The following is an 18,216-nucleotide window of genomic DNA, read 5'->3' as shown; positions in this document are numbered from 1 at the left end:
AATGCAGCACAAAGTTGGACACTCGCTGCATTGTTAACATTCCTCAGGTCACGTGACGGACCGACGAACGTCAGCACCGTCCCGGAGATCGTCTAAGAAGAAGGAGGCTCCACTCCGCTCACTTGTTGGTGTAGTTAGCTTAGAGTGGCAGCCATGTTGATCCAATCACTGGCGATTAATAATAGGCAATAAAAAAAGTTTTTGTGAGAGAGAAAAAAAACAAAAAACAAACAGAATGTGATATTTAGCAGAAAGAAACTTGTATTCAATCATAAGCCTGAATATCGGTCAGACTTTTGAGTGGTCGTAATTCCCTTGAATATTTTTGTCATGATTTTGTCTAAAACCCATATTTTACAATCCATGCTAAAAACATTAAGAATTATGAGGGAAAACTTGGAATGTTTAGAAAAATGGGGCAAATACAGATTTTTTTTCTTTCTTTAGAGGAAAAAAAGACAAAACTTGGGTGTGGGGAAGCAAAATTTTGATTGAATTCTGAAAAAAAAAAGGCGTAATTCTAGTATTTTGCCAGTATTTTACCAAAAATTTTGCTTTTTTTCTCCAAATCCTTACTTTTTTTTCTCCAGAGAATAAAAGTTGAATACAAAAAAGTCAGAATGTTTACAAAAATGGTACAATTTTGAGGGGCAAATGCAGATTTTTTATTTTTGAGGAACATATGACAAAATTTAGGTATGGGAAAGCAAAATTTGGGGGTAAATGTGAAAAAAGGGCATAATTCTGGTATTTTGCCAGTATTTTACCAATGGTATATTGGATAATTTTTTTTTACTCCAAATGCTTCATTTTTTTTCAGAGAATAAAAACAAAAAAAGTCTGAATATTTTAGAAAAATGTTTAAAATCTTGGGGGAAAAAATGTAGATTTAAAAAAACAATTTAAAATAGTCAAAATCTGGGGAAAAAAGCGTAACTTGGGTATTTTGGGAAAAAATATTTTTTATTTTTCTCCTTTTTTATCAAAATTTTTCTTTTTTTGCACTGGCCTGTATGCTCAAATTTTTGCCACAAATCTTTTAAGATTTGAAGTCTGAAACAAGTCAGAGTTTTGAAGAAAGCCGGAAGTTGGATAAAAACACCAGAATTTTGGATAAATAGTCAAAACTTTGGAAAAACAGAGCCGTCTTGTTGTATTTACAAACATCTAACTATAAATCAAGTTACACAAGTTATATTTGAAGGTAGCTGGCTACTAAAGTCATGGCATCTCTGAACTATGTTTGTTCATCAGAATTATCCCAATAATTATTTTTGTGAAAAAATATGAAAAGCATTGCTGTTTGCCAAAAAAAAAAGAAAGAAAGAAAACACAACAGAGTGAGAGCTCTTTGTTTTTCCTCCTCTCTGACAGTGCATATTCAAGGCGGAGCTTCCTGAGAAGCATTTTTCCCTTTGATCAATTATAAAATATGAGTGCATTACATTAGTCAGTCACTCCTCTTTGGCACTGGAAGGAATCTTTACCAAGGAGCCAAAAACCATCAGTCAGTGTGACAGCAAATGAAAAGGCCTACACAGATAACAAATATTTGTACAACACACTTAGATATCCTGCACCGAGTGTTAAAGAAGCAGCGACAGGGCTCATGCATTTTCTCCAAACTTTAATTTTTCAGTCACAGAATATTAAAACTAAACAAAAACAACAATAATAATAATAATTAAACCCTTTTAGAGGTTACATACACATCATGGAAGCACATGCACCCATAACAATAAAAGGCAAACATGTAGTGTGACGAACAGAGAAATCTCAGTGGAAGCATCGTTAACTCCTTTACATTAAAGTAAGCTAATGAAAACCGTCTTCTTTCCGCAAGCACGTCATACAATCTAAGCTATTCATAACACTGGTATTTGGTCTCACCTCATACACGACAAGTGCTGCAGCAACAAATAAAACAGGAACATTTCTGACTCAGTCAAGCAGCGGCTCTTTTTAAAAACAGTCTGATTTCAGAGAGGAAGTGTGTGTGTGTGTTCATCGAAATAACAACATGCCCTACTGAGGGAATACGTCAAGCATAGTATTGCTGATTAACTTTGATTTGTTTGAAGGACCGACATCCAGTGTGGCTACTTGCAAATCAAAAAATAAACGTGTTCAAGGAAGCACAAAAGGTAGCACGCGTGAAAACTGATGAGAACACCCAGGAGCCTGAGAACAGAACAGAACTGCTTGGGCCTGAGCCACAACGTTTTAAATCTGGAGTTAAACAGCAATCAGCCACAACATTAAAACCACATGGGGGTGAAGTGGGTAACATTAACGACGTAGTTATCTTCAGTCGAAGCTAGGGCCTGGCATGTACGTGGATGTCACTTCGAGACGGAGCGCCACCTGAACATTTTTGCAGACCAAACAAGGAGGTGTTCCCCAGATAAGAAACAAAATGTGATTCATTCGCCAGGCAACTTTCTTCCATTGCTCCGTGGCCTCGTTGCTGATGTTCACATGACCTTTCAGCACCAGACAAGGGGTCAGATCTGCTCCCTGTGTCCATCAGTGAGGCACTGGTTCACCACTTCTCCTTCCTCCTCCTCCTACTTTTCATAGATACTGACCACTGCAAACTGGAAACACCCTACAGAGCTGCAGTTTTGTGGATGCTCAGACCCAGTCCTCACAATTTTTGGCCTTTTAAAAGTGGTTTAAATCCCTCTACTTGACCATTTTTCCCTGCTTCTAACATTGGGGACAAACATTGCTGATTAATATTTCCCACCCTCGGCAAAAATAACCAGATAATCAGTGTTATGCACTTCAAACCATCCGTCCGAGGTCATAATGTTACGGCTGATCTGTGTTTGGAATTTATGCACATTAAATGGAAGCATAACAACGACACACATAAGACTGAATGGGAACATTAATTAAAGCACACACAGAATAATAACGGACTCCTGCACCAAACCGGGTTAAGAAGGTTTAAAGTATAGTTAGTTAGTGTATGAGTCACAAACAAATATGTGTAGTTTTTAAGACTTAAGGCACCAGCAACGCAGGACAATGAAAGACGTCTATGAAAGCGTCTCTGTGGTATGTCGTCACGTCCACGGTCAATTAGACACGGAGCAAAACCGACGAGAATGACTCCACCGCGCTTTAAATGGACGAACTCGTCAACAACGCTTCTTTCAATCACTCCTAATGATCTTTTATGAATCACCGTGACTGGAAAAGAGAGGATGACACAAATGCCTGCGTGTGTCGGGTTTGTTTGTGGAATGGCAGCAGCCACGTACGCCGATCGGGCATAACATTATGACCACCTTCGTAATACTTTGCAGGTCTCCCTTGTGCCTCCAAAATGACTCATCAGAGAATGGACATGGTCCTTCTGAGGGTGTCCTGTGGTGTCTGGCTACAGGATGTTGTTAGTGGGGGGGCCTTTGAGGGGAGGGGCTTGTGTGGATTATCCCACAGATACTTGATCAGTTTGGGATCTAGTGAATTTGGAGGCCAGGTCAACACCTTGTGCTGTTCTTTATGTTTTTTGAGTTGTTCCTGAAGCGTTTTTGTGGCTGCATCCTGCTGGAGGTGGCTGCTGCCATCAAGGAGTGTCATTGCTATGGGGTGGGGGTGCCTGGTCTGGTCTACGTGGGTGCTACATGTCTAAGTAACATCCACATGAATGAATGCCAGGTCCAAAAGCTTCCCAGCAGAACTTTGAACTGTCACAAGATGGTCAATGTTATTCACTTCTCCTGTAAGTGGTTTTAATGTTGTGGCTGATTGGTGTATAATGAATTAGCTGCTTGTTATGTCATGTGTTAGATCAACATGTGGAAAATAAATCTGCAGCTATAGGGAACAAAAACACACTTATTCCCTTCCTCATCACCACAACCTTTAAGAAATTTTCTGTATTTAATATTTCTGGGAAAAACATTGAAATACTTTTTTAAAAAAGAAAATTGCACAAAGGTTTTTTATAATATATATATATATATATATATATGGTTAATATTGACATCATTGTTAAATCATACAGCCCAGACTAGAACCGTTTCCAGTTGAAGTGTCTGCAGGGAGGGCTGTTGAGACGGCGTAAGGAAGAGAAAAATAAATCCTCAACGCCAGCAAACCGCAAAATGTGCAGTCGACGAAAACTGCTGGAAATGAGGTGTGCTCCTACGAGGGCGCAGCAGATAAATTAAAACCAAACAAAAATAGGTTCGTCAGAGCGGCAACTCTTCTCTATCTTTTGAAATCTACCTGGCTGGCAAAGACATGTGCCAAGAAAGGCAAGTTTAGACGCAGTAATCCCTCTAACCCCTCAGAGTCCACGGAGCGTTTCTGCCCCTGCACGGTGAGCTCAGTCAAAACATGCTACTCTTCTTATTTTAATCAGTTTCATACATCTTTGCACCGTGCACACATTTCTTTTTTTTTCCAGGGTAAGCAACAAAGAGCTGGTTCAACCGACGAACCCGCAATCAGTTAAGTCAGCTGCTGTAGTGTCGGGAAAAAGAAAAAACTTGCTTGCATGACTGGATCGATAGGAACCACTGCCCACGCCACTCGGACTGCGGTTTATATTCCTCAGCACTTATAAACGGCTGATGAAGAGACATTTAAAAGAGAGATCACACCGTTTTTCACCCGACGCTTAAATAAAAAAATAAAATCCTCTGCCGGTTGCATAACTTAATGACACCACATCTCAGCAAAGTGTGCTCCTAACCGCCAAGTACAAAGCCACTCAGATAACAGGGGGTAGTAATAACGTAGTGTTGACACGAGGATATAGTGGGAGAAACGTGGAATAGAGTCCGAAGCAGTAAAGGGAACTTGAGTGCCTGACGGGCATTAAGGAGCACCATGTGAATCACTCTAGTGGAGCAGCAGAGATGCACAGGTTGTTTAAGGCACAGGCGACTTGCACAATCTTATCAAAGGTCGAGAGGTTGGACGTGCGCTCAGAGGCCGTGGTGAAGGCGCTCTCGACGGGGCCCGTGAGCATGGCGTACCTCTGCTTCACCATGGAGATGACCCTCTCCACATGCCTCTGCACGCTCGCCGCCTCGGAGGAGGATGCGCCGGCCTGCGGCGGGCCCTCCGGCCTCCCGGCGATCTTGAACAGGGCTCCGCGGGCGGCCACCGACTCGCCGATGTCCAGGTCGCGGCTCGCCAGCACGACGTCGCCGGGGAGGAGCTTGCACAGCAACCCGCAGCCCTCGGCCAGGCTCTTGTCGCTGACGTTCCCCAGCACCCCCCTGGAGACGAAGGTGACGACTCCTTGTGGGGCGACGCCAATCAGATACTTCAACACATTATAACTCGTCCCCGCACCCTGAGAGCTCGGCGGCATCCTCTGCTGCTGCTGCTGGTTGCCCCTGGAGACCGGCTCCTCAAAGGGCACCGTGAAACAGTCTATGATGACGGCGCAGTCGGGGTGGGAGGCGCGCAAGGCCGCCGGCAGGTTCTTCCTGAGCTCGGCTCTGGACGGCCAGAAGACGGCCGTCGGCACCAGAGTGGAGGACATGATGTTGACCATCCGGTGCACCGTCCTGGTCACCGTGGCGACTTTCACGCCGAAGCGGTAGGCCAGGTCCTGATTGCGGAGGTCCAGGCGGAGGCGCATCAGAGTCAGCAGCAGCTGCTGGAACTTGGAGAGCCTCATGTTTTTCATTCCGTCCATGTGAGGCGCCAGCAGCCACATGACCGTCTCCAAGACGAAGTAGTTGGGCAAACCAGTGTAAAACTTTACCTTCTCTGCATCGTTCCTCAAGGAGTTCTCAGAGAGGGACATCTTCTCTACAGACTCCCTGAGGGCCTGGTTCTCCTTCCTCAGCGCCTTCAGGATGTCGTCGAAGTTAACCGGCGCGTCAGACGTCTGAGCGAACCTTCCCTTCTTGCTGTCGCACACGGACTCCTCGTCGTCCTCGTCCTCATCCGTGCTGAGGGAGGAGGACGCACTTTCCTGCACGACGGCCTCCGGCTCCCTCTCCTCCGGGGGCTCCTCCTGGCTCTGAGCGTCCGCCGCGGACCTGCCCTGACCCTGGAGGAACAGCAAGGCATTGGCCGCCTCCACGCGCGCTTCCTGCTTGTCCGGGACCTCTAAAGCACCGGGCTCCTTCATCTCCGGGGACAGGGGAGCTGTCGTGAACACAGAAGGAACATAATCTGGTGAACGGGGATTTTTCACCTGTTTACCTGCGCGTGAAGAGAGAAAGAAAAAAAAAAAAATCAGAAGAATATACTAAAATAAACTAAGTGTAATAACTGTGTGCTTCAGTGGATGAGCATTCAGGACAAACTAAAGGGAGGGGTCGGTTTGCTCTCAGGAAAAAGAGCAACAGGTTTTTAAGATAAGATAAAATATGATGAGATAATCGTCTATTTATCCCACTGTGGGAAATCTGCAGTGTTGCAACAGCAGATAGTTTATAGGACAGTGCACACAAGAGATAAATATTTGGGTTAGGTTCAGTATTGGGATCTGTCTAGTGCGGTTTCTGGAGACAAATTAGAAGTCCATTTAAAAGGGGAATTACCATTTTTTTACAACCTGGACCTTATTTCTGGCATAAAATACAATCGTTTACTCACCCATATAACTTTGGTGTCATTTGGAGTCGTTCGGACGATATTTAGATCCACTGGAGCGCCGCGTATATCCATATAGTGGGAGTGAATGGGGCACCGAAACACAGCCTCTAAATAACGTATTATCCGCCGCGCAACTTGTTCATTTCACCAATATTTTATTATCGTACACTAGTGCTATTCCCCATCAAGTCCGGAGTTACCTGTTGTCTATTCGCAGACGTGCAGTGGTTTGTCGTTCTTTGGCTGTTCCTCTCTCTGCCTCCACATCCTCCTTTCAACGAGCTCCTCATCCGTATACTCTGGCTCAAAACGGTAAGGACGTCCATCATAAACAAAGTCGTCGTCCACAACCTCAGAATCGGAAAAATATTCAGCCATGTTGCAAAAAAACTAGCAGTAGCGAATTACAGGTAAACAAGCCGACCGTCGCGGGTGTGCTCGGCGCTCAGAGATGACATCATCCAGGTCAGAGGGTTAGTAGGTCAATCTACAGACCCCAGATGATGATAACAGGTAACTCCGGACTCAACGGGGAATAGCACTAGTGTATCATAACAAAATATTGGTGGAATGAACGAGTTTCGCGGCAGATAATGCGTTATTTAGAGGCTGCGTTTCGGTGCCCCAGTCACTCCCACTATATGGATATACGCAGATCTAAATATCTTCTGAACAACCCCAAATCACACAAAAGTTATATGGGTGAGTAAACTATCGTATTTTATGCCAGAAATAAGGTCCAGGTTGTAAAAAACAGTAATTCCCCTTTAAGAACATTTACACAGTGTACATTTCTTGACATGACAGGAAGCAGGACCTTACCTAATTTGTATTTTAAGCAACTTTACTGTTAAAAAAGAATAAATTATGAATTAGAGCACTTCTTCTCCACTATTATGCGCTGACTTAAATGATAAACCAATGCATCCTTGAAATACATCTATTTTCTCTTCATTTTAACAATAATTTCACACTGGAATATAATTAAAAAGTGGCAAAAGTGTCAAAGAAAGAGATGTGAAAATTAGCATGCGCTGTTGATACCTTCCTCTCCACTAATTAATCATCTTATCCTAATAAAGCAAAAACGTGAACTGACTGAATTAAATGAAATGTGGGCTTATTTGTGATTTAAGTGTGATTATTACTTAAATATTTAACATTTAATGGCTCGCACATGCAGTTTCGTTTTCTTTCTTTTAAATATATCACTATTAATGTTTTCTAAACCTCAAAAAGAGTCATTTTAATGCATGAATATGACTTAATTCTTACTAATTGACTGTTAAAACGATAATAATGCATTCATATTCAAGAAATAAGAGTGGAATTACACCAGAAGTGACACGGTATCTAATCAAACTAAAAAAAAAGACTAGAAATAATTCTCTACTGGGACGTAAACTAGAAACGGCGGTGTAAATATAAATTATTCCATCAATATTAATCAGCCCAGGACTGAAACAAACCCCCCTAGTGTGCCAGCTTTTAGTTTCAGGCTGCTGCAGTCCTACCTGAGATGAAGTGAGTGCTACACAGCCGACTGCCGTCGTTCGGCACCCAGCCCTCACGGTTCACAGCGGCGATCCAGCGCTGCTTCCTCTCGGGGTCCCGCGGGAAGCGGTAGAAAGATAAGGTGGTGCCCGGTGTCCTTCTGTTCCTACAGCCTGCCACCACACATGTGTGAACCATAGTAAGGCCACGGAGAAGCGTGGAGGTGTGCGCTGCTATTTGTTGGAGGGGGGTGGGGGAGTGTTTTGACTCCCAAAATGGTGGTCGACTAGAGGGGGGGGGGGGGGACAAGAATAAAAGAAAAAAAAAGAAAAAAGTTGCTACGTCATCAACGGTCGTTTGCATCACCCTGATCCGATTGGACGAGCGCTGGGTGACGCCATTGAAATGCGATCTCTGCTCGCGCTGTGCTCCGGCAGCAAAGCTAACGGGCTAAATTAACGCGAATAACGCGGACAATTTAAAAATGAAATCAACAAGTTTATCACGAAGAACTAAGAGTCTGCAAAAAAACAAACAAACAAACAAAAAACATAAAAACTCAACAGAAGAAAACGCTAGCGTAGCTGTCAACTAGCTAGCATAACAGATGTTTAGCTAGCTAGCTAGCCGCATCCCCATGGTTACTGAAAATGTCACCCAACAGTGGAGTGAAATTAGAATAATATATATCACAATATCTTGGTTTTATCTGTGATTCTGCTTGTCAAAGAGTGTGTCTTTACACATACTGAATCAATTATTTCCACCCTAATGGAGCCAAACTATACCAACCAAAATATGCTGAATTAACCTTTTTGTTTACACCCCACTACTAAACCTAAAAGTGCTCTGTAGCTTAATTAATAACTGATTAATAACAGTTGATTGCTAGAACAATAACTGACATTTACTTTTGTTATTTTTGGTATAAAAGGTCCCCCACTAATCGATCCCTGCTTCCCAAATATGAATATTTGGTACCTTTGTCAGTTTTCTGTGAGTAAACTCAAAATAAACATCTGCTTTTCAATATTTTTCTGACATTTCATACACTGATCAATCAACTAAGCCGATTATCATAAATATGGACAACAAGAATAGCTGTTGGTTGCAGCATAAGATATAAGATCGTCCTTTATTTATCCCACAGAACAAAAAGGAAGACATTAGATAGAAACTGCATAAAAGAAATGAGAGCAATATAATTTATTCACACAATTTACATCTTAAATACAAGGACCGGTCGAGGCTGTTATTGCCAAACAATATGGAGAAAATCTGGGGCTTTTGTGAGACAGTGAAAGTGTATTGGTTGATTTACAGATCGAGGTTGTTGATATCTTCTAATTCAAGCACAGAGGACAAACAATACACGAGGAATAACAGTGGCCAGTTAGAGATGAGGTGAACAAGTTTACACGCTATAAAAATAAACACTGGTAATCAATCTAAAAGACTTCAAAACAGATTCATGAAAACAATTATTGTAGGATGAGTCAGGGGGAGTGAGTGCATTTGTTTCCCCTCTTTGGAAACAACTAATCAAACAACAATCGAACAGCTTCAAACTTGTTTTTGTTGGATACCAGAGTACCCACTAAACATTGACTAGACTTAACAGACTTGGCATTTTGTATTTTATGTACTGTTCTACACAATTATCTGTCTTGGTAGCCAATTTTCATATTGTGTTTTGAAATATCTTGTGAATCAATTATAAACAGTTACCATACACATAAAACATTTATCAGAAATGCATCTTAAGAGTCACAAGATGCACCAGAACTATTTACAATCTAAATACAAAACAAAGAAAAAGATAGCAAGCTGCTTTCTCTGGTTGTGAGCAGACAAGATGATTAAACAGATTTCTTTTTTGAGTCTTTAAAAGACACTGTGCTTTGCTGATTAGTGTTGGGCCGCCAGTCTCACAAGCTTTAGTTGTGCGTGATCAGTTTGTACACGGAGGTGTTTCTGACTCCCCCCACCTGCTTCAGCCTCTTGAGCTCTGTCAGACAGAGGACGTACACAGGGGCCTTGGCTCCAACACCGATGATGTTCCTCAGCTGTTCCATCTGAAACTCCGCTGTTTGTCCTGCAGAGGGCACCACAGAACAGTAGCTAAATCAGACGGCTTCTAACTCAGACATTAATGTAAGGTAGGGACTCTGTGTAGTTTATATTTGACTTGTTGGTTGTTAGTGGTATCCTGGATTAGTGTTTGATGAATTATTTGCCATGTTACAGCAGCATATGGAAAACAAAATATCCGAAACTACATCTCTACTTTGGACAAGATATTCAGCTGGGATGTTAAACATGCTGTAGCACCAACCTGGCTGCTCTTCTATGAAGTTGTTGATGTTGTGGACGGCCTTGTTGAGGTTGCTGAGAGTCATCTGCTTCAAGTAGCTCGGTAAACTCTGGAACTCCTTCTCCGACACTGTAGATAGAATCTGTGGCGGAGGACTGGATGGAAGAAGACACGTTACAGTTCTATTAGGAGGAAAAGAAACATAAATCCAAACAGAGAGGACGGACAAATAATACCAAATCCACCCAAATTCAAGATTTTAAAGCATTAGCGTCCCTATCTAATGAAAAATCCATTGACGCTCAAGGCATTTAAATTTACCTGTGCCTGTCTTTTTCTGCCCCGACATTTGGCTGAACAACTGCTGCGTCTGTCCTCTTCATCTGAGCCTGGGACAGAAGCTACAGAAGACAAGAAGACAAGGAGCAAGGCTGATTCAAATTTCACATCTAATAAATTCAGTTCTGATGTTCAGGATTTTATGTCAAAGAAATGTCAACACAAAGTTAAGTGAAAATGTGAAGCGAACTTTTTAAATGTTGCAGAAGAAAAAAAAAAAAGTGAATTATCCGTTTTCCATCAACTGCTTTGGAGGGAATTAACCAGTAATCTAATAATCAGAGGAAAAGTAAAGTTTTGAGCCTAAAACAGAAATGAGAAGAGGAGAAAATGAAGAACAAGGAGGGACAGGGCAAAGAAATGAAGAAGGAGATGAACGAGTAGTGGCAGGAGGTGAAGGAGAAATGGAAAAGATGTTTCTTTCTGTAATTACACACATCATTTCTTTTCCAATGCTCTGTCTGAGACCAGTTTCTGTAATTATCAACTAACACAAACCTGCATTTATGACGTGCTAATGGGAATAAACAACACTTACTTTACAGATGTCCTGTGTAACGGAGCTGAGGTCTGGCATCTCCGGGGTCCTGGGCTCTTCATAGCTTGTCCTGATGCGAGGCGTCCCCAAGCTGAACTCCTGGGTGGGTCCATCCAGCTCCAAACTGTTGACAATAGGGTCCCCGGCTAACTTTTCGTGCTTACTCATCTTCAGGATTTTGGCATTTTTCTGGAGGTAAACACAGGAAAACAAACACAAAGTTCATCTTTTATCAGGTAATCGTTTTGTTTACCTTTCTTAGCACCTTTTCATGGCAGACGTGTTTTTGCTAAATCGTTCAGAAGATACCGTCTGATAACATTTGGAATATAACCGCAATTCCGCCTTGTCTTACACTTTGTAAAGAATTTCCCAGAACAGACTCCAAGTTGGGCATCTCTGGCATCTTCTTGTCCTCCACGCCCAGGATAGATATCTCTGGCACGTTGTACTCCCAGCTACATTTGGAGCCGGTTGTTCCGTTACGTGGTGGAGTCGGAAGTTCGAAGTCGTGGCTTTCATCAGATGTTTGGATGGTGACGGGTTCAAGCTGCCGCTGAAAAAGCACATGAGTCTGAAAGTTTATATCTGGATGGAAAAACAAAAACTCATCATCATGTTGCTAGAGGCTGATTTTAAGACGTCAAGGTAAACAGGTAATTAAAAATAAATCAGCTCAATGCTCCACACGCTCCGTCTTTGTACCTTTTTGCTGCTGACCAGTCGGTTCATGTACGGCGTTTGAAACACTGGGACCTCGGGGGACGTAGGCAGGTTGCCGGGGCGACAGGGGGATTCTGGGACACCGGCGGCTTGTGCAGGTGGGGAGCACTGACCGTTGGCCTTTTTTATCTTGAAATCCAGGGTAGACAACACAGGCATCTCCGGGGACTCTAAGATGTTAACTGCAGGAAAAAAAAGAACCATGTGATTAAAGAGAATTAGAAAAAAAATGTATTTCAGCGCTTTCTCGACCGAAGGGTGGTGGAGTTTTTCTAGATGTGTTTTTACAAATTTGGTATCTTTAAGAAAATATTCTATTATATCAAAACCAAAGTTCCCAATATATTTGCTCCTGTGAAATCAAACGCAAACTATTTATATCATATGACTTCAACTATATATCACCTAAATGCCATTTTTTTGGCCCAGCATTCACAAAAAAAAGTTGTTTTTGTAAGCATTTTTTTTAAGCTGTCATTTTCTCATTTTAAAAATCTTGATGACTCATCCTGCACTACGGGGCGGAAGTAGGCGGGGCTTGCTCAGGCCATTGAAGCTGACCAATTAGAGCAGGCTTAGCTTTTTGGCAAGGGGGAAGCTTCCCAACATCTTCTTATGGAATGATGCTTCAAGGGACTTTTAGAGTTTCACTTTTTTACCTACACTGCAGATAAGATTATATTTCACTGTCATGGTTTAAAGTTTAAAGTAGTTGTGGAATAAGAACACTGACAAAAGCTGGGAAAAAAGATAGACGATGCTATGGACCATAATATTTTTGGTGTGGATGAAAATGTGTCAAGTTCTAAATATAAATTTAGAATTTTGTGAGTGGTAATGAAGAAGTATATGGTCAAGGAAATGCATTTGTATCCTGACATTTCGAGGCATGTCAGGCTACAGTCCAGACTACAGAACCACACCGCAGCTACATCATAGATCTGACACAGAAACACAAATCTGCCTTACCTTTTGTCTGCAAATTCTCCATAATAGAATTCACTGGTGTAGGAATGTCAGTTGGTGAAGGCTGTCTGTAGAAGAAGAGGACACTCATAAAGCAACAAAAACATGCCACCATAGACTCTTAAAAGACTTTTCAAGTTATGCTGCAATGCCTTTGTTTCGCCAGTAGAGGTCATTATAGACAAAAGTACATATTGTATACATCATGCCGTGTTCATTTGCTCTACCTTTGGGGCTTCTCAACATTCTTCTGGAACAAAGCCATGGTGAAGTCGTTGTTCAGACACATGGTGTCCTCCACAATGCCAAAGTCATGCATCTGAGGCGTCTGGAGCTCATCGTCATCCATTCGCAGGGTCCATTTGGGAGTCATGGCCATGGGTGGGACCGGTGTTTTGAGTGCAGGGTGAGGGAGGCTCATCTCGGGCATAGCGGGGGCCTCGGGGCACCAGTCCACCCCAGCAGCCAGCGCTCTCTTCAGCTGCATCTCCGACAGACCGAAGTCAGAGGGCTGTGGGGTGTGCAGCACGTCGCCGTTCTGTTCTGTTTTCGGAGGCGATGAGAAGTGCCCATCCCCGCCCTCCTCCTGGCACCCCTCTTCTTCTTCTTCTTCCTCCTCTTCTGCACTCGAGTTAGTTCCACCTTCAGCGTTCATCTCCTGACCGTTTGGCTCTGAATAAGTCAGTAAATAACCTCAGTAAACACTTTTGCAGCCATAAACATCTTCATAATAATAACTGCTACTTACTGGTTGGCCGCTGGGTGTTGCTAGGAGCTTGGTAGCCATATTTTTCCCAGTGTCTCTTCACTGTCTGGATGTCCTTAGAGACCTTCATCTCCATCACTCTACAGGCTTTAATGAAGTCGCTCACCTCATTCACCCGTGCTTTCTGCTGAGCCAGCTGATCCTGGAACTGCCCCTACATGGGAACGGACCATAGTCGATCAGTATTCTGCTTTCAAGCCTATGGATTTACACTGTACGTGATAATATTCTTCACAATGTGCTAATAAGATGATGCATCAAGAAATAAGGGATTAAAAAGCAGAAATTCTTCATGATGCTTAATAAAAGACTTATTCAGGTATTACAAGTCAAAAGCGTCACACTTTATTTTTAAATGATTTGTAGTTGGGGGGCCCTTTGTCATGTATCATGTCTGTGGGCTGTAAGCAGCATTTCCCCTTAAATAATCTTGTTTTTTTATCATCTCATAATCCCTCAGACATATTTTGAGCAGTTTGACATCTACAGTTGAACTCACTACACCTCTGGGCACAACCTTATTTTTTAAAAAAGAAGATAAAACTAGTGATATTTAATTAAAAATGCCATGTGTGAACATTTTAATGTTGATAAAGGACTCTAAATCTCATATTTGAAGAGTTGTAATGAAGCAGGGTTTTGTATGCAGAACTTCTACTTGCATTTCAGCACTTTTAATTTGGTACTTTTGCTAAAGTAACGGATTTTCTGTTAGAAACCTAATGACTCGAGTAACTTTAACATACCGACTTCTGTAATATTTACTGCTTTCATGTTAAATTGCAGTTCGGAATGTGATAAATAAAGCTGTAACGTCTCACAATGCTGCCACCTTAAAACGTCAGATAAATGAATGGAGTCTGGTGTACCTTCAGGTTCCCGAGGTCCGCGTTCAGTTCGTGATATCCTCTCATTGCTCTCGCTGTCGTTTCTGAAATAAGAAGAAACTCATGAATACAACCCAACTAGATTATTTACTTTAGACAGTGGACTACAGGTGTGTTTGTCCGTGTGTGTCACTCACCGCTGTCAGCTTCGTTGTTGCGGTTTTCGAAGGTGTGCTGGAGTTTGGCAGTTTCTGACTCCAGAGTCACCGCTAGCTTTTTCAGTTTGGAGAAGAACAGTGTTGTTGGGTGACTCGGGTCCATTTTCAGGTGAGAGTTTCAATTAAGTCAATTCCTAAACTTAAACTGTCAGAGAAGCTGTTTGTTTAACGTTCTCTCTCCTGTCAGGAAAAAAACAAAACACACTTTTCGATTTTGGCGCCTTCTTCCGGCTCAAAGCGGAAGCGGAAATCTTCTTCCGCCTCTTCTTCTTCTACGGTTTTATTTTTAAAATTGTTTCACTTGCGCCCCCTGCGTTGACAGTTGGGATTTGTCATTTTCACTTTGGAAAACAAGACAAGAAGTCATAAAGACGAGTTTAATATCCTACTATTTTACATATTATGTCATATTTCTTCTATATCTTGTCTTAACGCCTTTATATGTTTTTAATTGTTATTGAAAGATGCAAAACAAATAAATTTGCCATTGCCGTCATGATTTCATTTTGTAATTTTAATGATCTCGTGTGCACCATTTAAAAACACCAATGAATAATTCTGCAGAATTCAATAATTGAAATTCTCTACCAATAAATAGAACTGGATGGGAAAGAAAAGAGACTCACTGCCGGTGAATATATATTATTTTGAACAATTGCAATGGAATATTTAAGTGTAACTCAAACGAACCTCTCCTCGTGATGTCCAGGTCCATCCTAACACATTCAAAGGGCCTCAGTAATAGTTTCTGTGTCTCCATTTTAAATGCAGGTGGTCATTTTTTAGCAAATTAATCCAAACAAGAGGTCAAGTCATGAGGCACTGCTGCCAGAAGATGGAGCTGTAAAGGAATAGAAGACTTGTATAAACTGATATTCTCCTGTTTGTTTCCAATAACTGTGTCTGCACGTCTTAAATGCCATGCATGAAAATATATAACATTCAGTATTAGTTCATTTGCATAATTTGTCCTCTTTGTCTTTGCGTGGAGCTCTTATCAGATATGCTGGCTGTTAAGGAGAGTGTATAAACAGTGGAGAAACTGTGAAGGTCAGTGCAAACCTGAGGTGAGGTGCAAAAAGTGAGCGCAGTGGGTTTCAGTTGTCGTCACGAAGCGGTTCAGTAGACATGGCGATGTTTGGAAAAGTTTTGGAGCCAGTTGGCTACATGCAAACTGTGAGGTGAGTTTTGAACACGTCGACCGCGTGGCAGATTGTGACAGACTTGTGAATGAGGGAGGTGTAAGAGGGTCTCTGTGTGGTGCTCAGGGTCCTGGTTCAGGGCATCTGCTCCTACCTGGGAGGCAGCGCCACGGCAGAGGAGACTGACTTGGCCAAGAAGAGCCTGGACAGCATGGATCAGGAGCTGGGAGCGTCGGGCCACGGCCTGCTGGACGACCAGGAGGTCCACCGGCTGGAGGACGACCTGGCTGTGGTCTACTACCAGCTGGGCACTGCGGTGAGGAAACATCTAACATCCATTTGGCTGATCAAAGGGAGAATATTACAAATAATGTGCGAATATTTGGCGGCGTGTGCACTGAAAAGTGTGCTGAAACAAGCAATTAATGAATTAAAATGATTAACAAAGACTAAATGTCAAGCTTTTTCGATTTTCACCTTCTCTAATGAAAGAAATTAAACTTTTATGTAGATAAAATAAGCAACTGGAAGATCATGGCTCACGTTTTAGGACCAAATAAACACCTTCCTGAGAGTTTTTCAGGTCAAATAAAATATAACAAATTATAAATTAATCAAGGGACGGCACAGTGGAGTGGTGGTAAGAACTGATGCCTCACAGCAAGAAGGTTCTGGGTTCTAATCCATGGGCCGACTGGTTCCTTTCTGTGCGGAGTTTGCATGTTCTCCCTGTGTCTGCGTGGGTTCTCTCCAGGTTCTCCAGCTTCCTCTCACCGTCCAAAGACATGCTGGTTAGGTTCATTGGTGATTCTAAATTGGCTGTAGAGTGGAGACCTTGCCCGATGACGGCTGGGACAGGCTCCAGCCCCCTCTGAGACCCTTCACAGGACAAGCGGTTATAGAGGACGAATGAATGATTAAGAGTATTATTAAATTGGAAGAAATTGCATTTGTAGTGAAGTGTTAATATTCTTCTAGCTGTAGTTCTCTCCTGATGACAACTACCCAACAAAACTAATCCCTTCCACGACTTTCCATCGTAATCTGGACTCTCAAAGGTAAAATCAAGTTCCTCGCTGTCTGAATGAAAGCGTACGTTTCTTATGAACGTGGGCTGAAACAAGAAACTTGTTTGTTTTGTGTTTCAGCCCGCATCAACGGGGCGAACCACGGTAGATTTGTTTGTTAGGGTTTCTCAGCTGGACAGGGTCTCTAAAAGTGTTTTGCCTGGGATTTTGGCACAAGGGATTGTAACATCTAATCCTGTTTATTAATGAATGATAACCAACACATTCTATTGCATATGATGATGATTTTTGGTTCATGAATTTCACTTTCACCGTTTCATTTAGTTTGTAATGTAAGCTGAGTATCTGTAAATTTCTGCTGCAATATTGAAATTTCCCAGTTTGAGATTTCTAAAGTCTTTATCTACCTATCTTACGTAAAATGAGATGTCATTTCTAACTTGTGACCCCTCTTGCGACCGGTAGGAAACATGAAATCAAGGGCAAAAGTTTGTTTGCTCGTTTCACCTTCAGTTGTCCGAGGTGAAACTGTCTTTGACAAGCGTCCCCTTATCAAGCCGTGTGAGGGCGAGGGATTTGTTAGCGGTGCTGGGGGAGACAAGGGAACAGTTAAAAGCGCCGTTTGTTTTACTGAAGCGTTGCGTGTCTGTGACTGAGCTCATCATGCTGAGTGTGTTACGTAAACGTCGATGCGTGAGCAGATGTATGATCGAAGCATCTGTTTGTTTCTGCCAGACTTAGCATTAACAGGCTTATGCCATCTATTTTGTGGTCAGCGGCCTTTTAATGTCGTTTCATTTGTCTGAATTTGGAATAAAGACAAAAAAAAAAAAAAAAGAAACCTGGATTATTTTATCTCTATTAATTGAGATGAGCTCTCATCTGCTTTGGGTCCGTGAACTCAAGGACAAACTAAAATAGTCTGTGGAAGCTGCTTCTGTTGCATCTTCATCAGAGAAAGAGAAAGTGTCTAAATGTCAATGCAAACCATCCGAAAGGACAAGAGGACATTTTCAGGTGTTCTCACGTCAAAAATAAATTAGAATCACCTCTTAAAAACAACCGGATGTCCGGTTTGTTATTTCATACAGGATGGGAACGCATACGGTAACTCGAAACAGGAAAGAGGGCAGAGAGTCAAACCAATCAGCTACAAGAGAACCCTCGAGATTTTAGGAAAAAAACAAATGAAAAGATAAACACAGACCAAAAGAGAGATTCAAGATAACTACAGGGATCACAAAGAGACACTAACAATCACAAACAGATGCAAAAATAACAT

At 42.2% G+C, this 18,216-nt stretch overlaps 2 protein-coding genes across 2 annotated transcripts; both read right to left on the bottom strand.

The window, feature by feature from the left end:
* Positions 1–3,509: 3,509 nt before the first annotated feature.
* Positions 3,510–8,271, bottom strand: LOC311488773 (uncharacterized protein; the record flags this gene model as incomplete). The annotated part of the gene is made up of 2 exons (XM_084545624.1): positions 3,510–6,183; positions 8,094–8,271. 2 exons carry the CDS (start codon positions 8,269–8,271, stop codon positions 4,856–4,858), a joined length of 1,506 nt encoding a protein of 501 aa, XP_084401750.1. The 3' UTR covers positions 3,510–4,855.
* Positions 8,272–9,042: 771 nt separating this feature from the next.
* On the bottom strand, positions 9,043–14,924 carry ska3 (spindle and kinetochore associated complex subunit 3). Its single transcript, XM_084544222.1, has 11 exons — positions 14,744–14,924; positions 14,589–14,650; positions 13,702–13,873; positions 13,181–13,625; positions 12,957–13,021; positions 11,970–12,169; positions 11,620–11,820; positions 11,265–11,453; positions 10,709–10,788; positions 10,409–10,542; positions 9,043–10,168 (listed from the first exon to the last, which is right to left on the bottom strand). Exons 1-11 carry the CDS (start codon positions 14,865–14,867, stop codon positions 10,011–10,013), a joined length of 1,830 nt encoding a protein of 609 aa, XP_084400348.1. The 5' UTR covers positions 14,868–14,924; the 3' UTR covers positions 9,043–10,010.
* Positions 14,925–18,216: the final 3,292 nt, after the last annotated feature.

The sequence above is a fragment of the Chelon labrosus genome (genome assembly GCF_963514085.1).
Source record: "Chelon labrosus genome assembly, chromosome: 5".
Taxonomy (NCBI): Eukaryota; Metazoa; Chordata; class Actinopteri; order Mugiliformes; family Mugilidae; genus Chelon; species Chelon labrosus.
This window is presented reverse-complemented; position numbering and strand designations above follow the sequence as displayed.

Bases quoted from the DNA above. Each gene is read 5' to 3' on its own strand.
- ska3 (XM_084544222.1), bottom strand. From the start codon at position 14,867: ATGGACCCGAGTCACCCAACAACACTGTTCTTCTCCAAACTGAAAAAG. The intron at 12,170-12,956 runs GTAAGGCAGATT...TTTTTCCTGCAG, and splicing joins GGAGAATTTGCAGACAAAAG to TTAACATCTTAGAGTCCCCG. The intron at 11,454-11,619 runs GTAAGACAAGGC...GTTTACCTCCAG, and splicing joins TGGGAAATTCTTTACAAAGT to AAAAATGCCAAAATCCTGAA.